The sequence below is a fragment of the Coffea arabica genome, chromosome 8e (assembly GCF_036785885.1).
Source record: "Coffea arabica cultivar ET-39 chromosome 8e, Coffea Arabica ET-39 HiFi, whole genome shotgun sequence".
NCBI classification, from domain to species: domain Eukaryota; kingdom Viridiplantae; phylum Streptophyta; class Magnoliopsida; order Gentianales; family Rubiaceae; genus Coffea; species Coffea arabica.
In genome coordinates this window covers 1749446-1770528 of record NC_092324.1, presented here as the reverse complement: position 1 = coordinate 1770528, position 21083 = coordinate 1749446, and the positions used below count along the sequence as shown (strand labels likewise).

At 37.5% G+C, this 21083-nt stretch overlaps 2 protein-coding genes across 3 annotated transcripts; one reads left to right on the top strand and one right to left on the bottom strand.

Annotated features, from left to right (window-relative positions):
• Positions 1–499: 499 nt before the first annotated feature.
• On the top strand, positions 500–14511 carry LOC113702809 (regulator of nonsense transcripts 1 homolog). Of its 2 annotated transcripts, none has more exons than XM_072061902.1 (29): positions 500–1245; positions 3390–3641; positions 4065–4235; positions 4376–4426; positions 4542–4634; positions 4797–4892; positions 5111–5161; positions 5270–5388; positions 5886–5994; positions 7002–7124; positions 7203–7274; positions 7676–7747; positions 7848–7914; positions 8905–9047; positions 9177–9248; positions 9352–9480; positions 10072–10227; positions 10630–10743; positions 10832–10930; positions 11012–11089; positions 11215–11349; positions 11609–11683; positions 11806–11923; positions 12087–12460; positions 12556–12618; positions 12700–12771; positions 12972–13064; positions 13272–13391; positions 13682–14511. In XM_072061902.1, exons 1-29 carry the CDS (start codon positions 697–699, stop codon positions 13820–13822), a joined length of 3807 nt encoding a protein of 1268 aa, XP_071918003.1. In that variant the 5' UTR covers positions 500–696; the 3' UTR covers positions 13823–14511. The 2 variants fall into 2 exon arrangements, with proteins under 2 accessions (XP_071918003.1, XP_027079756.1); XM_027223955.2 differs by having other exon boundaries at positions 12933–13064.
• Positions 14512–15200: 689 nt separating this feature from the next.
• Positions 15201–16436, bottom strand: LOC113703790 (uncharacterized). The gene has a single exon (XM_027225272.2). The coding sequence runs from the start codon at positions 16262–16264 to the stop codon at positions 15560–15562; it is 705 nt and encodes a 234-aa protein (XP_027081073.1). The 5' UTR covers positions 16265–16436; the 3' UTR covers positions 15201–15559.
• Positions 16437–21083: the final 4647 nt, after the last annotated feature.

The following is a 21083-nucleotide window of genomic DNA, read 5'->3' as shown; positions in this document are numbered from 1 at the left end:
AGTTTTTTGGGGTTCTTGTAGATAAAGTTGTTAAAAACTAGTAGCATACAAACTTGTCAAAAAACTTTGGTTCCAAACCGGGCCTACAAACACCCATAAAACTCACTTTTCCAAATGGAGCCTACATTTTCTCCAGGAAAAAAAGGTTCTAGAGATAAAATGAAACTTCAAAACATGAGAGGTGTGTTAGTAATTTGCCAAAATGTTCGGGGCGTAAATGTAATTAAACCTCTAAGTTTTGGTCAACGAATTACTCCATCAACTGACCCTTTGTCTTTTTGGGAACGGATAATCAGCTGACTTTCACGTGACAACCTTAAAGAGCATATTATACAAATGGCGCACATGCACCGGGCCATTGTGGATGATACGGCGAATTCTCATTGGACGAGAAAATGTTAACTGTCCTGTCCCTCCGAGTTCAGGATTTTCATTTTCATGACGTCATCACCTCCTCGTCACCAGTGCAGATATAAATGCCACGCGCGTAAGCTTTCACACCAACAACATTTCCTCTCTCTTCCCTCCTTTCTCTCTCTTCTCGAGCCCTAACCCCCAAATTCACCAAACCCTAACTTACAATCTCCACTCTCAGAAATTGTATTTACAACCTACCTTGAATACTAAAGACTAGCTCGAATTTCAACACTTAGTTATACTGAATAGCGAATTATTCGTGTTCGGGATATAGAAAGGATGGATTCTCAGGCGAACAATTTGTATGAAACGGCGTCGCAGCCGGACACCGGGAACGATGCGTACACATTCCTCGAGTTCAATACCCAAGGTGAGGATTTTGATTACCCTGAGTTTCAGGAGCTTTCGCAGCCGATTAGATCGTCGGTGTGGCCCACACCTGGGGATTCTATTGTTTCGTCGTCATCGGTGGAAGCGGCAGCGGCGGGGGTAGCTGATAGACCGGCTTCATCTTCGGATGCTTCTCCGTCGACGAAATCGCGAGGTGGAGGGAATAATGGGAGTAGTAATAATGGGGTGAGTGGCAGTAATAGTCAGGTGGCAGCTGTGGATGCTCTGGCAGCTGGGATGAGTGGGTTGAATTTTGAGGAGACTGGGGATGATGACAGCTTTGAGTATGGGAAAGGGGATTTTGCTGTGGAGCATGCTTGTAGGTATTGTGGGGTCACGAATCCCGCTTGTGTAGTTAGGTGCAATGTGCCGTCGTGTCGGAAATGGTTCTGTAATTCTAGGGGAAATACTTCTGGTTCGCATATTGTGAATCATTTGGTGAGTTGCAACTTTGGAAGTGTGTATGCGCTTTTCTAATTCTAAATTTTTTTTTGGCAATGCGCTAATTATTTCAAGGATATATATCTTGGTTCATTTGAGGTGTTGAAGAGCTTCTTGTGATAAGTCTTAGCTTTATGTATTTTGGCTTGTTTTGTCTCTGGTGTATATCTTTATTTCAATGCTTCTTTTACTTTGTAATGGTTGAAGTTATAAGCTTTGCATAGGAAATTTTTGATACTCTCTTTCAAAATTGGTTAAAGATGATCTAAAAGTGGAGATCAGAAGTCATGAGTTCGCAACAGGCACTGCTATAGATATGCAATGGTCTGAGAGATTTTTGGGCTAGTGCATTTGGTTTGGTGATTATCCCAATAAAAATTTTATATTATTTCTTAATGTGTTTTTATCACTCCAATCGTCTTTTTATCTCGCATATATCATATCACAAAAAGGTGGTGCAATGCATGATACGAAAATGAAAGGTCAAATATTTTTCATTTCAACACATGGAACTTTGTTGGTGGTATTTATTATGCTCAGTTTTTTGTCCGTTCTTGCATACAGAAAATTGACTAGTTATGGAGTATATTTGGAGTATTCAATTGCTGCTGTTTATAGAAGTTGCAGACAAAAGCTAGTCAAGTTTCAGTTCACTTATTTGGTTGTCATCATCTGTATAATTCTTAATTCCCCAAGGGAGTTGTAGCTACAAGTTGACTGGGTTTAGCCATTTATGCTCATTGGAAGCTAATTGTCGGTTGATGGTCAGAATACTGTGAGATTACAATTGTTCATTGAAAGTGGCAAACTTTTGATTGGAAGTTTTCTCGATCAAAACTTATTCCTGAGATAGTAACACCTCTAGAAATTAGAAACAAGGAATGGGGAAGGAACTCATTTAAGTATTTGGTTGTTGTTTTAGTCTTTCCTCCAAGCAGATGGGATTTGAGGGAGATCTAGCGTGTAACTCTATGATGACTCTTGTTGAAACTCTGTAAAACTTGACAACTTAAGTGAAGCCTGATTTAGAAAAAATTATGTTGGCACCAGATTATCCTGAACTTTGCACCAATTCATGACATTTACCTTTGTAATTGATTTTTTAACTGCTATTACTTAGGAAAACTATAATCTGTCTCATATTAGTTCTTGGTAAAATGAGAGAATTAGTAATAAATAATTGAACATTATCTGGTTAGTGGAGACTGTGATTTCTGCCGCAGGGGTCAGTTAATTGTTTGTTTATGTTTTGTGTTGTTGATCATGGGTATTTGAAATATAAACCGATATATTTTGTCGTTGACATTTCGGGAACTATTATTAAAGCAGAAGGAATTGTGCAAACCAAATTGGATTGTGGCACAATTTCTGTTTCTGTAATTATATTACTGATGTTCTTAGTTCTAAGAAGTCCAAGTTAGGCGGTCGGAATTGGTTATGTATCAGTACGATAGTTTGTTGTTGGACATTCACTTGAGTTAGGTATTGATTGTTTGACTGAAAATCTATGTGCCTTGAGCTGTTAGGATATGTTGCCTTCCGGTGTTGGGGGCCCCTCGTGTGTGTTTCATAGTTATGGCAACCTGCTTTTAAACTTGCACTTAGAATTGTTTCAATTTTTATCTATAAATGGGAGAATCATTGCCGCAACTCTGCATTTGGCTAGCACAAAAATTGTCATCATCCTTTAGTACCTGGTTTCATATAAACTTGCTTCTTAAGTTTCTCATGGTTGTGCATGAGATTGGTGATGGTATTTGTTTTCGTGCTGAAATTCAAATATCTTTTGGAGCTAATCAGTTTTTTTTCTTTTTCTCTGAGCAACCTGGTGTTTCTGTGTCCTATCTTTACCTCTACATAAATTTTGCCTCTTTTATAGGATAGTTGACGTGAAATTGTTGTACTTATGTTAACCGGATGGAATGTTGTTGTTATGAGAGATATATACATAAATGTATATGTATATGTGTATATATACATGTGTGTATATATATTTTGGGTCATGCATGGTGGCTTAGCGGATTTATCCTTTCTTGCAAGTTTGAAATATAGCAAGGCTGTAAACCAGGTGATGGTAAATATTTTGTTTGCACCTGATATTTAAGAAGTATGATATATCCTAACGTTGGCTCATATTATAGGTGCGAGCTAAACACAAGGAAGTTTGTCTTCACAAGGACAGTCCCCTGGGAGAAACAATCTTAGAGTGTTATAATTGTGGGTGTCGAAATGTCTTTCTTCTTGGGTTCATATCTGCCAAAACAGAGAGTGTTGTGGTGCTGCTTTGTAGGGAACCTTGTCTGAGCGTTAATGCTTTGAAGGATATGAATTGGGACTTGAGCCAGTGGTGCCCACTCATCGATGATAGATGTTTCTTGCAATGGCTTGTTAAGGTGATTGTTTTTCCTGTGATATCTTTTGACAGTTAGGACTGTCATTTGGGCTCGCTGGCTGAGCTCGGTCTGTTTGATCTACTTAAATTAGGGCCGAGCCTAATATGAAAATGAGCTGGGTTGAACTTCAGCTTGATTTTAAAGTGAGCTGAGGCTCAGCCCCGATAAAAAATATACATGTGTGTTTTTGTGTGTATTAAGCATGCATGTATTTGTATGTCTTTTCATGTAAATGTACATATTCCTATTACGCCATGGTGTTGTGTATGTAAGCACAAGCTGAGTTTGTCTCAAACATCTAAAAACTCAAAATGGCTGAGTTTAAGCTCATCAAAGCCAGCTCATAAAGTCCAGTTGACACCCCCTGAGTATATTTGTGTATAATTTCCTATTCCAAATTTGTCAACTGGTTGCATTGTACAGGTTCCTTCAGAACAGGAGCAATTGAGGGCACGCCAGGTCAGTGCTCAGCAAATAAACAAAGTAGAAGAGCTTTGGAAAACAAATCCTGATGCTACTTTGGAAGATCTTGAAAAGCCTGGGGTTGATGACGAACCTCAGCCCGTGGCTTTGAAGTATGAGGATGCATATCAGGTGCCTATGTTTATAAGACAGCCGTAGTGATTTTTTTGAATATTTGTATGGCTGCATGGGGTATCAATTGTGAGCATGAGAAGATTATGGAGTGAGCAGTCTTTCTGGATCGATTACTTAGTGTTATTTTTCTATTGCAGTACCAAAATGTCTTTGCTCCACTGATCAAGCTTGAAGCTGATTATGACAAGGTATACCTACAATTATGACAAAGTTCATCCCCAAGATGATTTCCATCTCAGAGAAGTTACATGAAATGGGATCATGTTTCTTTGCAGTAATGTGAATGTTGTTTTTGTTTGATAGATGATGAAAGAGTCTCAAAGCAAGGATAATGTTACAGTTCGCTGGGATATTGGTCTCAACAAGAAGCGAATTGCATATTTCGTTTTCCCAAAGGTACTAGTAATACTTAGTATGTTGAATTGGTAATGTATATTTGTAAATTTATTTATTTAGCTTTCAATTGTTGCTCTCTCTTATGTTGCAGTTTATTTCTCTCTTGCTGGCAACCCATTTGTTTATTGGTTTTTATAATGAATGATGTCTGTGTTTTTGTAGGAAGATAATGAGTTGCGCCTTGTTCCTGGTGACGAATTGCGGCTGCGGTACTCAGGGGATGCGGCTCATCCAGCTTGGCAGTCGGTGGGGCATGTGGTAGGACATCTATTGCACTCTTTCGTCATGTTAAAGTGGTGATTTATATGTTCAACTTGCTCTAACCACTTAAAGAGTCAACTCTGTTGAGTGGAATGCTTTATTTTTTTAGGGGGCAGTTTTTGTTGATTGTTAGAAATTAGCTTGCCTTGAGATTTCTGTCTTAAAATTTTGTTTTTCCTAAAATTATGGGTTCACTGATCAACTTCTTTATCCAGATAAAGTTGACTGCACAAGAGGAGGTTGCTCTTGAGCTTCGTGCTAGCCAGGTATTTTTTCCTAGTATGTCTCTATCTGTCAGTTTTTATCAGGAAATAGGAAAGTGTTGATTGGTGGTTTTTCATCTTTACTTGATGCAAACAAATTGTTGTGTGCAGGGCGTCCCTGTAGATGTGAACCATGGTTTCAGTGTTGATTTTGTTTGGAAAAGCACAAGTTTTGATCGGATGCAGGGAGCAATGAAAACATTTGCTGTTGATGAAACTAGTGTTAGTGGGTGGGTAGCTAGTTTTAGCATATCTTAATTTGTTATTTGATACTGAATCATTTACCTGAATATAATATGTTTTCCGAATTGAGATAGTGATAGTAAATCTTTCTCAAACGTGCTATGCGTGTATGCACATTTTCAAGGCGGTCGATTGGGCCCATTCACAAGCAAATATGCAATATCTCGTGTCATCTATTCTACTTGTTTTGAGCTATTTCAAGCTGAGCTGATCTTCTTTCAATGCTGATTTTTGTTTTGTTGAGGGTTTTGTATCTAGAGCTCTACTTGTAATTATGCTGCCTGAGTACACAGTATACATGTATACTCTTTCCTTGTATGCTTTTCTTATAAAGCTGTTTAATAAAAAATGACACTCTGGTGACTTAAATCTTTGCTTCACCATCACCTTTCCATAAAGAACGTATAATGATTTTTGGGTTGAGGCTTCCTGTTTTGTGCTTGGATCTTGTAGTGACTTAGTGTAAGTTGTTGCTTCCATGCAGGTATATTTATCATCACTTGTTAGGCCATGAAGTTGAGATGCAGCTGGTCCGCAACACATTACCCCGCAGGTTTGGTGCTCCAGGTCTTCCAGAGCTTAATGCATCTCAGGTAGGTCCTCTAAACTAGAGACTTCCATTTTTTCTCAAGAACGTGTTGGGTGCTCCATTGCTAAAGATTGCAATGTTTAATTTTTGAGGTTTAGTACTGATTGGTCTTTGTTGCCTTTTTTACATCTAAATTAAGCTTATCTCCGCAATTGAGATGCAGGTCTTTTTAAATTTCATTACTGCTTATTCTTTAACATGCATTAATGTTTGGAGCTCAGAAAGTTCGACTGAGAGCTTGGATAATGTTTGTTGACATACTCCAATGGTCCCACTTATTCAATGGATTTTATCTGGATGAATATACATAACTCAAATTCATTAGTTGTTGTGGACAAATGAATACTGCAAAACTTTTTGAGTTTCATGCAGAATTTATTGAGAGGATAAGTTTTATATGGGGACAAGTATGGAACGCTCTTTAGTTTCTAGGGATGATGAACTCCCATGAATTTCAATCATGGCAGGGTTTTTTGCCAGTAGTTGTATTGGAATAGATTTACATTTCCTATCAACTTATAGGAATATAAGTTGCCTGAAACTACATGAGACAGACCAAAATACCCTTGATTAGGCACATGCCTGGTGCATTGCACATTTTGCTACATTAAAACGGTTTATAAACTATTGCACTACTTTAGGAATCAAAGCATAGCAAACGACATAATAAGACGACAACGGAGATGGAATGAAGACATGCCTGTAACGGTTTGTTCAAGAATACGAAATTCTGTGAAAAAAAAAATCTGTTTACATGAAAATAAGAATTTCAATCAAGTTTTTTCACCATTCTTGGTTTCTGCAGTGAGGCATTTGGCTTGCCTTTTTTTTCCCCATCCTTATTTTGAGGAGGGAAAGTGGTGGTGGTGGTGAAGGTGTGTTTAAAACAATGTTTCTCGATAATTTGACTTGATAGAAAAAGAAAAGGGATAATTAATTTTTCTGCCTGAGGCAGCATGTGGATGATAATGCTATAATTTGGTCTCTTGACTGCCTTTTGCACCTGTGTAGGTTTTTGCCGTCAAAAGTGTCCTGCAAAAGCCCATAAGCCTTATTCAAGGTCCACCTGGAACTGGGAAAACAGTCACTTCAGCTGCCATTGTATATCATATGGCCAAACAAGGCCAAGGGCAGGTAGGTTTTGGATATCTAGCTTTTTGTGGTGCGACGTTCTGTTTACTATATAAACTGCCTGATTTTTTCCATGATTAGGTTTTGGTATGTGCTCCCAGTAATGTTGCTGTGGACCAACTAGCTGAAAAGATAAGTGCTACTGGTTTAAAGGTAAAAATTGCTGCTTCAAATATTGGAAGGACCTTCACTCATTGGCAAATTTATATGTCTTACTGAGCTGTCATGTTATGGATTTGTTTCATTTCTTAAGGTACCTGCTTGTGAGTTGGTTGAGGGGATTTTAAATGTCAATCTAAATTAATTAGGTTTCCTTTAACTCTCAAAATTAATCTTTTATTTAACTCATGACAATTTTGTAGCATTGGCAAGTCTCATGGGACAAATTTGAATCTCCTGCTACTATCTGCTTGTGATGAGAACATCACTTTGGTGTTTCCTCAGCATGTTCTGCAAATAAAATTCCACTTGACTTGCAACTTCTTACAGCATGAGATACAGGGGTCTATATAATATTTCACATCCTCATCTCTTTTATTTCATCCTCTCATCAGGTCGTTAGACTCTGTGCTAAGTCAAGGGAAGCTGTTAGTTCACCTGTTGAGCACTTAACCCTTCACTATCAGGTATGGTACATTTAATAATATCGGCTTTGTCAGAGTGTTGTTTGCTTGAGTGATATACTGTTTTAAGAGATTTATGCATGTTTCACTTGTCTCTTGGCAGGTCCGGCATCTTGATACTTCTGAAAAGAGTGAACTGCACAAATTACAGCAACTAAAAGATGAACAAGGTGTGCTTTTGTGTTTTAGCCTGCTATCATTGTGATTTCATTTCAATTGAAATTATAATGTCTTCACACATTTTGATACTCAGAAAATCTGTGTTCTTTATTGGGCTTCAATATGTACACATTTAGTGGGTGCCTATTGGCTAGGATATTTCATTTAGTTTTTATTTGTGGAGTTCATTCTAATGTTTTTATGTAGAGGTGTTTTATTTGATACTTGTTATGTCTGATTTCCAATTTCCTCCGCACATGTTATTATTGTCTTTTGGCTTCATAGTGTTTGGAATTGTGCTTGGTTTATTTTATTAAATTTTACAATAGAGTTCGATTGATTAAAATTCGTTGGAAAATTTTGCTTGTCGAGAATATTCTATTAGGATTAACAGTTAAAGTTTATGTGATGGTTTTATCATTCTTACATGGATGATTGCATTAGTAAAAGAAGTATAAGTAATAGCCCTGTTTTTAATGTTTTTAAAAACAATGAAAATCAAAATAAAAAGGTGATGAATCTAGTGATGTTTTGGTTGGTCATAGAAGATAGAAATTTTGATAAGCTGCAACTGCAAGACCATCTCAAATTTGATCAATTACAGAGTCAATTCTGTGTACCTAAATGTAGGAACAATAATGGTGTCTGCATTTTAGCGGTTGCTAGGTTTTAGCCTTACCATCTCAAATTTGATTCTAATCATTATACATTCATGATTTGTTTTTGAAGTCAGATATGATGTTTTAACTTGCCCAGTTTGGAATAGAGTGTGCATAATGCCTCCCTGTCTTTCTCTCTCTCGCTTTGGTGGGAAAAAAAATGTGTGATTCTGCATTCTCCTCTTTTGGTAAAGCATTTGTTGTAATGTTGTTGGTCACTTAAAATATGTAGTTGACATTAGGTGATTAGAAATGTAAGATGGAATTTTGATTCCCTTGTTACGTTAGTATTTGCTTTCCTATCGTATGTAGCTTGATGACCCTTTCTGCTAAAAATTACAGGTGAATTGTCCAGTAGTGATGAGAAGAAATACAAGGCTTTGAAACGGGCAACAGAGAGGGAGATATCTCAGAGTGCTGATGTCATTTGTTGTACCTGTGTGGGTGCAGGAGATCCTCGGCTGGCCAATTTTAGATTCCGACAGGTGAATTGCATGAGATGCAAGTATATATGTTTATGCTATTTGGCTTTCTCTGGCCTGATGGTTCTCATTCCTGTTTGAACTGTTCTTTTGCTCTGTTTTCTTTTCCTCTTTTGAAAAATTCTGTTGTAGGTGCTTATTGATGAATCTACTCAAGCAACTGAGCCTGAGTGTCTTATTCCTTTGGTTCTTGGTGTAAAACAGGTACTATGTGCTTTAGTGGCTTTTTTTGTTGTTTGGTTTAGTTACCATATTCATTTAAAAAAGCCCACTGTAGCATTATCATCTGACAAGTGGTTTCTTTTAGGTGGTTCTTGTTGGTGACCACTGCCAGCTTGGTCCTGTTATAATGTGCAAGAAAGCAGCTCGTGCTGGGCTAGCTCAATCTCTATTTGAGCGCCTTGTTCTACTTGGTGTAAAACCTATTAGATTACAGGTGATTTCCTCTGAATGCCTGTATGTGCTCTTGGTTGCATTGGTTCTAGGATGGGAGTTATGTTTTCTATACAATGGTTTTGTTGATATATGTACTGTTTGGAGTTTGTATTTTGTGCTTGCAACTCTTTTCTAACTGGATTCTTTGCTGTTACTCTTTTGAATCTCACTGAGTTCTTGTGCTTTATCCTCATTCCATATCTCCTCACTGCTGCACTAGTCCTCCTTGAAGGATTTTCTGAAGACCAGAATGCCAATAATGCTTCGATTGTATAATTACTATGAACCCTTCATTCTTAGAATAGCAGGTGTTAGAAGAAGCCTTCTATTCTTGCTTTAGGTGGTGATTGGTGAAAAGAATGCTTATAAACAACTGTTGTAGAAGATGCTTTCAGCATTAAAAGTGTGTCATGTCATTACCATGAGCTTTTCTGCTCAGCTTATCATGGAGTTTAGACTAGTGTTCCACCAGTCTCCGTATTTCATCCATTTATTATTTTTTGCATTCAGCATTTGAACCCATAAAAGGTCTGGAACTACTAGAAAGTGCTGCAGATTGCTAATGTAAAACTTTTCTTGTCTTGAGTGACAGGTTCAATATCGAATGCATCCTGCCCTCTCTGAATTCCCATCTAACAGCTTCTATGAAGGTACTCTTCAAAATGGAGTAACCATCAATGAAAGGCAATCATCTGGCATTGATTTTCCTTGGCCTGTTCCAAATCGACCCATGTTCTTCTATGTCCAGGTAAAATCTTTTTTAAAGCATATATTCAGGAATTTGATCACTGAGAACTCGACAAATTGCAGCCTAAGTGTTTGGCAGTGACTGCTGATTGGAAATAGAGAAAATAACTTCTGGTTACTCTATTCACTTGTGATATAGTGTTGTGTTAAGCAAATCCTGAATATATCGAACTCCAAATCTGAGTTATTTACTGCCACATTTAAAAAAAAAAAAATTGCGTGCATAGGAGATATTTCCACTCTTTTTTCCTGGAAATCAACATAGGGATCACTTGCTTAGGTGAAAACCTGATATTAACAGAAAATTTGATGTTTTTGGTTTCAAATCTTTTTCCAATCTGTTTTTCTTAATTTTGCATTTCCTATTGAATGTATTTAAATCTCCATGACTCGTATAATACAGATGGGACAAGAAGAGATAAGTGCCAGTGGTACATCCTATTTGAATAGAACTGAGGCTGCAAATGTTGAAAAAATTGTGACTACTTTCTTAAAAAGTGGTGTGGTACCCAGTCAGGTAAATAAAATCTCTCTTATGTTTTCTGTTTCTTCGTGTCATCTTTATTTTAGTGGTGTAATGACACTTCTGTGCTTATGTTTTGTAGATAGGAGTTATAACACCTTATGAGGGTCAGCGAGCATACATAGTCAACTATATGTCAAGAAATGGTTCTTTAAGACAGCAACTGTACAAGGAAATTGAGGTAAGACTAATACAACATGAACTTGTCTAATATTTGGATGTTTTCATCGTAGTAATTGCTAACTGATGACTTTCATCTCAGGTTGCAAGTGTAGATTCATTCCAAGGAAGGGAAAAAGATTATATCATTCTGTCTTGTGTCAGGAGTAATGAGCATCAGGTTGGTTAATATTTCTCATTTTATGTACTTTATATGTAAATACTTGGAGAAGTTAATTAATCAGATCCTTTATTCTTACCTAAATGCTAAGACATGATGCTTTTCTGCTCAAATTTTGCGCACAGGGCATTGGATTCCTTAATGACCCTCGAAGGCTTAATGTTGCTCTAACCCGTGCTCGTTATGGCATTGTCATCTTGGGAAATCCTAAAGTTCTTAGCAAGCAACCACTTTGGAATAGCCTATTGACACATTACAAGGTAATTTAGCCTTGCTTCTGGGGTTACTGGTTCTTGTATGGCTAATTCACTGTGTTTTCTCATGTGGAAGCTGGCTTGAAAACAGTATTTTAAGTGGGTAGTACTGTTCAGTTCTTTCTTACTATTTTCTGCATCTGTCTTAAAAAATTCTTGTTCCTTCTTTTTTCTTTTCCGTGCGAAATATACTCTTGGGTGAACCTGAATTTAACAGCATTATTGGTACTTGTTATTGATTATCAGCCTATGATTTTGGTATTAGGAAAATGAGTGCTTGGTTGAAGGACCACTGAATAACTTGAAGCAAAGTATGGTTCAATTCCAAAAGCCCAAAAAGGTGATATATTTTCCCCAAGTTTTTTTACTTTAGATTTCGCTGTTGTAATCTTTTTTCCCTGTTTGGGACACCTGTTGATTATGACGTTATACTGAAGTGATTGCCTAATTTATGATCCACAGATTTATAACGACCGCAGACTTTTCTTTGGTGGTGGCCCTGGAATCATTCCCAATGATACTTTTGGGTCTGTTGCCACCTCAAGTACAAATGCAGATAGGAGGGGCAGTCGTTCCAGGGGTAAGTAAACTTCTGATGGTCTGTAACCAGTGTGGGTTAAAAGCTGCTCTGAGAAAGCAAGAAAGCAATCATGCACCGTTTTAATTGTTTGAGAAATTTTTTAGGAGAATCGTTATTTCGTCATTGGATGAGTAATGATGAAGACTTATTTTGCTTCAAACAGGTTCTTACATGCCTCCTGGCCCTCCAAATGGTACCCATAAAGCTGGCATGCACCCTACTGGTTATCCAATGCAGCGAGTACCCCTTCCGCATTATCATGGTGCCCCTCCATCACAACCATATGCGATTCCTAGTCGTGGTGCTGTACATGGACCTGTTGGAGCTGTTCCTCATGTTCCGCAACCTGGTAGCCGGGGTTTTGGGGCTGGGCGTGGGAGTGCTGGCACTCCTATTGGCAGTCATCTTCCACACCAGCAAGGTTCACAGCAACCTATTGGAAGTCTTGGTTCTAGTTTCAACTTTCCACCTTTGGAAAATCCAAATAGCCAGCCATCTGTTGGTGGACCATTGTCTCAACCAGGCTATGTTTCTAATGTCAGTGCTCTCCATACTCTGTTTCTGTTTTGTTCTCTTTTCTGGGTCAGATCATTGACTGCTATGATTATGCTTGCTCCTCTTCGTTATTATAGATGACCGTTCAGGGACCAAGCCAAACGTTTAGGGATGGGTATTCTCTGAGTGGCATGTCACAGGTAAGTTAACGTTGAAAATGCAGTCTCTTTTTTCTTTGGTACTTTGAATTCCTTCTTATCCTTCCTTTAATTATGAATCAGGATTTTTTGGGTGAGGACTTCAAAAGTCAAGGGTCACATGTTCCATATAATGTTGCTGAATTTTCCACACAGGTACACCTCAGTTCATCTGCATCTCATCTAACATATCTTCTGGGAGATGATTACTCTGTTGCCTCTATTATTCCATTGCTTTTACCCCAGTACTGTGTGCATGCATATCTTTTGATGCATGTTTTATCATGAACTTTGCTTCATTGTTTGCTCCCATACAGGCTTCTCAAAGTGGATATGCTGTGGATTATGTTACACAGGGTGCACAAGGTGGATTTCCAGGAAGCTTCTTGAACCAGAGTTCCCAAGCGGGATATTCTCGCTTTGGAACAGGAAATGATTTCATGTCTCAGGTTTGTTTGTTGTTTCTGTAATTCTTTGGATGATGAGATCGGAATCGAAACCTATGTTGCTTTTGGGTGATTAGTGGGGTTCTGGGGGCATCTCTATTAGAGATGGTTTCAAATTAGGTAAATGTTGTATTATGTTAAAGTGTGTCTGCATGTGTCTTTTTTAACTTCTTTTGCCCTGGGATCTGACCGTTTATTTGGCTACTGTAGGACTATATGGCTCATGGTTCACAAGGTCTATTCACACAGGCTGGATTTAATGATCCATCTCAAGATGACACTTCACAGAACCACTTTGGGGTGCCCAATTCCAATCCACTTCAGTCTCAGGTTCCTTTGAGTAATTGCGTTTCTTATTCATAGATGCAGCATGTTATAGTATCATCTAATTGGGTTGAGATCACCGCATACTGTAAGGAGGTCCTGACCATTTGCCAACTTTTAAAAATTGCTAAATGGTCAATTCACCACATACTATTGGTTATTTTAACCATTTGCCAATGTTTAAAACCTTCGTGTGCCTGGGAATTCTGCCCTTTTTTTTTGGATTGATCATTTTATTGAATCATTTCAGTGATTATGTCTTCGTGAGTATCTGAATCTTTTTATCTCTTTGGCAGAGTATGCTCAATCCACTTTATTCCCAGCCATTTGGCCACTACAACACACAGCCACTAAACGTGCAGGCTACTCAGCAGCAACAGCAGCAGACCCAGCAGGGTCAAGGGTCGCAAAACCAGAAACTCCACTATAATGGTTGAGGACATCGGCTAGTATATGTGACGGGGTATTGTCCTCACATCCAGCAACTTGATTTGTGCTGTCGTGTGAACAAATTATCCGCCGTAAGATGATGTCAGAAATCCGAAATAAATGGGATTTGGTTGATGCAACATCCCTTTTGGATGATTCTGAGTGATTGGATCAGCCAATTGATTCAAAGGAATGCCGTGTCTTTTGGTTGAACACAGGCAGCTCATCTGGTGCTGAGGAGAAAGATAACCCCAAATTTCTTCGTGAAATTAAATAGCTTGCAGAGAGCATTACATGGCGTGGTTTTGTCCGAAGGGTGGGATCTGATGGAAGCAAATTTGATTGCTTTTAAGGATACTGCAGATGACCCGGGAGCTACAAAATTGCAAAGTCTTGTGCAGTCTTGCACTACATGGCAGGAGACTCGCCTGAACCTTTCGGCTCTTCCTGACATGTAATTATGCTCTATATCTAGTCAGTAATTGGGTAATTGAGAATATGCTTGATATGTGGGTTGTGCAGGCACACTGTCTACACTATTAGGTCTTTATTAGATATATGCGTTCCATGGGTGTTCATTGAGTTTGATTGCTTGCCCCTTGAATCCGATTCAGTGGATTCTTGTCTTGTTTGGGGGACGAGCAAATTTGTGGATTGTTGTTGATCATCCCAATTATAGTGAATGGTTGAAGCTACATGTCTATGTCTCAGTTGCAAACTTGCAATATGGTGTCCATTTCACTAGTATAATAATCCATTCAGTTCCTTTTTCTAGTTTATTAGATTGGATAACTAAAACTACTGGTGTGTTGCAAGCCAGATACCTGTGTTAAAGAGATGTAGGGATTATACTTGATTCGTATTCACTTCCTATAACTGTGACAATAATGATTTTCTTATAATCTTCTTGCTGAGATTCCAGGTAAAATCCAGCAATTCAATCATTAACTCGGCCCTTAACTACTAATTACGTGCTTTGCATTGTAACTAGCTGAAACATGGCTTCAAGTAAAATTTGTGCCATAATTCATGTGTAAAGTGAATTCTATGAAATTGCAGCATCGCATTGCGGTGGGCATATGATATTTAACTCTACTGATGCATCAAAAGTTCGCAATTTAATTGGATGCAACAAGGCCTGCCGAATTGGAACATCAAATGAACCATTTCCTTCATACTAAGAACGAAACAAAACAACATTAAAATATATGTTTAACATCTAAAGGTCACCTTAGTCCAACATGTAAAATCATCCATTTTTTTAATGTCAAACAAGTCTATAAATTACCTTGGGGTGTAAAACTATTATAGATTATGTTGTAAAATTATCAAGAAAAAAATGGTTATGTTTTGAACCTTTTATATATATATATATATATATATATATTTAACGAAAACGTTAGAAATATTATTATTGATATCAAAACAAGCTGTACAACCTTGAGTAAAGACTACTTTACAAACGTGTATTTAGACATTGAAAATTCAAGTATTTCTCGTCTTATACTAACTTAGTAGCGTACGAGTTAATCATTCTACTTATCATTCTATTTTGGTGAGATATCGATCTAAATGAGCATTTCATAAACAATGGTCTTAATATTTGAATGCCCTCCAGTTGAGCAAAAAGTCTGATGTCTTTTACTTTGTTCGTCTTCAAGCATCGCAGCAGCAATTGTCAAGATGTAACTTGCACTTTTATGTTTGGAACTTTATGATGAACCTTTTTTCTTTGCTTGGTTGGATCAATAGACAATTGGCGACCACGCTTCCAAAGGCTCGCAATCTTGACCGGGTGGAACCAGCTGGAAAACAGAGAACTCCTCCTGATTGCCACCTGTCACCTCTTCATGCAATCCATCGCTGAGTTGACTCGACAGCTCAACGATTCCAAACCCTTCACTCTCCAACTCACCTAAGCTTGCACTCGTCCACGGCCTCACCTCGGTGGCTCCCCACACTGTTGTTTCCTTCCCACATACTTTCTTCAGCGTCTTGGCCAGTCCACCCATTTCCGCAGCATCGAAGAACACGTCCGACAACAGCACCAAGTCGACGTGGCCTAACTCACTGAGCTGACTCGGTAACTCATCCGATCCCCAAGCGAGTTGACACGCCAGAACTCGGTCGCCAAGTCCATTGACCTCCACATTCTTCTCCAATAACGGAATTAGTGGCTTTACATCTGTCAGTACGACTCGGCTGGCGCCAAGCCGAGCTGCCGTCAATCCAGGAAGCCCCGTTCCAGCACCGAGTTCGAGGACAGTTTTGTCACTCAAATCGTAGTCGAGTTGGTGGGCTCGAGCTGATATCCAATTGGATAACACTACAGCCGCGTCCCAAATCCATGACCCAGTGAGTGCACGTCCCGTTACCGAGTCACAGACGTCTTCCAACTCGTGTATGAGTAACTTGTTTCCAGTAGCTACTTCTATTTCTCTTATGCCCATTTTTTGTACTCTTCGAATTAAAATTGAGTGTTACCCAAGTTATCTATGAGCCTCTATAAATATATAGAGAGCAAAATTCTTATAGATTTCCGGAGGATACTTCAAATGCCTTTTCGTCACTTCGTTTATTCTTATCGCTTACCTTTTTATGTTTGTGTAGGCATTTTTCTCCTTCGATAGGCATCTGATTCCAGCATATTAAAGAGTGGTCTAGAGCAGCTTGTATTCTGTAACTTATAGATTATACTTAGCATAGACCAATTAATTATGGGAATAAATATTTGTAGAAGTATATTGAAAAAGTGCATGAAAAGGCTCTTGTAACTGATAATAATTTATCTACTTGTCTAGTTTTCATTTTTATTGATTTTGACTTTGTTGTTTCTTCTACCATTTTTCTACAATTTAGTACATTAGCATGATATCATAGATGACATTACAACTTCTTATGTCGTTTGATTGCCTTTTCTTTTTCTTTGTCCTTGTGTGGGCTTCCACCGGACAAATGAATCTATTACCAAGTCTTCCTTTTTCTTATTGCAATATGTTGCTCAGTCATTTCCATCAAATACTGTTGAGGGTAGAGCTCAGTCATGATATTAGGTTCAAATTCAGATTTTCGTTATAGTTTCTGCATGTTCTCTCCTTTGCTTTAGCTTCATGGTTGTTTTTTGTGGTTTTCTGATTTTACTTCCTGTGGGTGTGGCTGTCTACGTAGAGGAAAACTTAAATGAGATAGTACAAAAATGTAAAATTTACATGTGCATGGCAAGGAAAATTTGAGGGGAACATGATACTTGATAGCAGTTTTGTCTGTAACATTGAACACTTAACTCTTTTTTTTTTGAGGTACAGAATCATATTAAACATGGTCAAATGCTCAAAAGATCTAAGGGAATAAAGGGGAAAAGTATCCACATAGAGAAGCAGCATAAAACATTAAGAATGGGATGCAAAAAATTCTCATCCTTCCTTTTCCTTAGAAGCCTAAAAGTGGCTGAGGCCATCACCACTAAATTAGTTGAGCCCTTTGTTACGGGAAGAATGGGATGTCAAATTCATGATGATCAGATTATCGGACTCATACTTCTCCTTGTTGGTTTAGTGGTAAAAGGTCTTTGATGCTGGTTTTCAATGGTGATTTAGTCGGTGGCTAGTGAAGACAATTTTGGTTTCTTGAAAAATGAATGCATGGTTGTTTTGGCTTCTTTTCTATTCCAACCACCTGGTTTTACAATTATGTAGCAGCAGTCTAAATAATGGAGAGGGAATGTCCTCAACAGGAATTTGATCAATCTGCAACCCCAACTTACAGCCTAGATGAAGGATGAGATTCCTTCTTATGACTTATGGGCATGTGGTGTGGCTTTTCAATTGTCAGATGCAAGTGCAACCAACAAAAAAAAAAAAAGTAAAATTTAACGATCAATTTTTCATGCATTTTAGGTATAAGAATTTTATTTTTTTTACACAAACAGGTTTGAAATGAATCCACGAAAAATGACTTTAATTCAGATTTAAAATTTTCATTTTGCATAAGTTGTTATGTATTTAAGGGTGTTCGTGTAAATAAATCATTACACTGACGGATTAGAAAAGATTCATCTAAAATTTAAATCTGTAAAATTATTAACACTATCCTGTGAATCATTACAGCTAATTAACAATGGACAAGTTTGCATGATAGGTCACATACTACCATTTTTTATACTCCATTTACAAATATGGCTCTCAACTTAAATAATAAGATTGATGATATTTTTTTTAAGAAAATGTTTTTTAACCCTACATATATTAATGTGTCCATGATTTATTGCACTAGACTACTTGATCATAGCATTCCCTTTATGTGGGATCCTGAGTACCACCTCCACTAGCAAATACTTCCTCGAGGGGGTAACTCAGCCTCATCCTTGATCTCAGCATTGTCAAATTACTTAGTTATTTTTACTGTGGCTAATGCATGATCCTGCTGCCTAATGTGACAATGGTTAGAAATCACACGTCTCAAAGCCAACCTACCTAGTATTCTCCCTATAGTTATCAATTCACTCGATTTTTTGAGGATCCAAACTAGTGCTTTAGACTATAAATACTTTCCTTCTTGCTCATATAAATTTTTGAACTCCTAATCGCTGACTTAGGCATTGAAATCATCTCGAGAGACAAAACCCTGATTCTGTAACTTCATTTTTCATTGTATTTGCAGGTAAAGATAATACGTTCCACGTTACCCATAAAAAATTTCTGGTCATTGTTGGCCCTTGTGCTTAGCCATGCATCAATTAGTCCATACTATGTATGCTCAAAACACACATTTTGTCATCTTCAATTGCCAACCTTTACAATTGTCACAAGTAAAGATGCTAAAGCAGCATATCCATGGATCTCATCGAGCTCCTCTTGGGAGGTGGTTGGGTAATTGTTGTGTATGATAGAGGGAAGGGCTTCAGCCTCCCATTTGAGGGGGGGGAAAAAAAGACTTGATAATATAGCTATAGATTAAACGAAGTTTTTAGAGTTTCTAGTAACCAACTGAGAAATTCTACCATCTCTTTTGAGTATCATGCTAATAATTATAATCTAATAAACTCTTATCACATCATTCAATAATTTAAACTCTTAAAATCATCTAAGTATCTCTTTTTATACATCCAATCCAACGGTGAATTGATACGTAACGATATACTATCCAAAAGATATTATAGAACTCCCCTGAATTATAATCCTCCCTCGATGATTCTCCACTAGATTATTAGTTTCCCATGGATGATAGAACATAAACATACTTGGAAGCTTTGTTGAAGCTATAAATTTACGAGATTAGAGCCTCACTGCATATTTTGTTTTTTCTTTTTCTAGAGGAGATTCGAAACGAAATTAGTACTACTAGCTGAGTTACAATTTTGGGAAGTACGTATAATTAATATGGAAAAGGAAAGCATGCCTATGAGAGGTATCTTGAAATAATTGTGTAGCTTTCAAACAAAAGAAACATTTAGAAGCCAAAGCAGGAGAGAATAATCACGGGTGAACACGTGATCTGCACACGTTAATCGGCCATCTGTCATATTACTTGGCATTCGGCAGTTAAAAGTTAAAACCTAACTATTTCCAATTTGCTTTTTCCTTTACCTTTTTTTTTTTTTGGGGTGGGGGTCCGGGAGACGGGGATTATGAAAAAGGTTGGAATATATTTTTTTGTCAAAAAAGAACCAAAAAGAAACTGACAAGAAAAGGACCAGCAGCAGGTGGAGGAACGGTTTGTGGGGTCTACCTTTTTTTTGACTTTTTTTTTTCAATAGGAGTCACAATTGAGAAGTCGTTAATGATCGTTCTTCAGCTCTCCGACTGATGGTAATACTAATAGCCCCTCCCCTTGCTTCTATTTCCCGTCTTGCCCTTACTCGGCGGATTCCCAAAATTATTATAATTTTTTTTTTTTTTGCGTTTCTTTCTTTCTTTCTTTTTTGGGAATAATTTGATGTAAGAATTTTAAAAGAGTTTCCACTTCTTTTGAGCGATTTAAAAAATTGAACCCCAATTACGGATTAATGTATATTCTTGAAACAATTTTCATTTATGTTCTTTTCGTGTACTACGATATATGCTGAAAACGTTTCCATATGTTTCCTTTTTGTTAAAAAAAAAAATAGCACGGAACAAATGGGACTTAAGAAGCAGAGAAGGGACAGGTGAGGATTTGTTTTCTTATAAATCCTAATTTAAGCAAAGTCGAGAAATACTTATGAGCAACAAATTGATAAGAATGAAATTTTTACATACATATTTTTTTTTACATGGCTTTTGTTGTGCTCTTTTTTCTGTCTTTTCAACCATATATCTCTACATTGCTCAATCAAAATCAAATTATAATATGTACAATATTTCTTGACTAAAACCCTTAATTGCGGTTAAAGGATTTATGATTCAAATTTGGCTGCTAAGTTTTAGTCGACACGTTAAACGATAAGCCTGCATGTAAATATATATTGCGCACCGTCCTAAACTTCTACAAGTAGTACATGCTAATAATAATGAGTGCTGACCAAGCATTGGGTAGAGCTTTAGGCAATTTTTTCTTTGTATTATTTGTCTGGTTTTGTAGTCAGCCTTGGACTACTTTGGATAAACTGGTTTTTTTTTTTCCGGATAAATATAAAGGAATTATGACTCAATGCACGTTGAAGCTTAGAATAACACGTAATTGTCATCCGAAGGTCTAGTACATATCTCGAGACCTAACTTTACAGGTAAGAACATTGATCAAGTGTCCGTTCATGAGATTTTAATTCGACTTTCAACTCTTCTCCTTTTTCTCCTTCTCCTTTGCAATCCAAAGGTCTAGTACATAGCTTGAGACCTAACTTAACTGGTAAGATTATTATTGGTCAAGTATTCATTCATGAGGTTTAATTTGACTTTCAACACTTCTCCTTTTTATTCTTTTCCATTGGAAAATTTGGAGTCTTCCTTTCGACAAGGTAAAATGGAAAGTGAATATGTATATGTTATCTATCTCACACGTCCTCCCGACAAGGATTATTGCGTTCATGTGACAACGCTAGTGAATCCAAAAGAGTGAACCTTCCACCCTTTGAATCCTGTCTTCCGGCTATTCTCAACTGTATCTTATGACCTGACCATAGTCTGTGCCTCATCTAGGGTCAAAAGAACGGATGAACACGTATATATTCATGTAATTGTCAATGGTTTTGCAGGATAACAAGTTGTACATCAGCTTGAAGAAGTGATATTTCATGGCTAAAAGGCTCGTATTTTTTGAGATTTGTTTCTTTTAGTATCGATGGCATTCAGG

What these genes read in the sequence shown, in the direction of transcription:
- LOC113702809 (XM_027223955.2), top strand. Translation starts at nt 697, where the DNA reads ATGGATTCTCAGGCGAACAATTTGTATGAAACGGCGTCGCAGCCGGAC. An exon ending in TAAAACCTATTAGATTACAG is followed by an intron (nt 9,481 to 10,071) that starts GTGATTTCCTCT and finishes CTTGAGTGACAG; the next exon opens with GTTCAATATCGAATGCATCC. An exon ending in GAAATGATTTCATGTCTCAG is followed by an intron (nt 13,065 to 13,271) that starts GTTTGTTTGTTG and finishes TGGCTACTGTAG; the next exon opens with GACTATATGGCTCATGGTTC.
- LOC113703790 (XM_027225272.2), bottom strand. Translation starts at nt 16,264, where the DNA reads ATGGGCATAAGAGAAATAGAAGTAGCTACTGGAAACAAGTTACTCATA.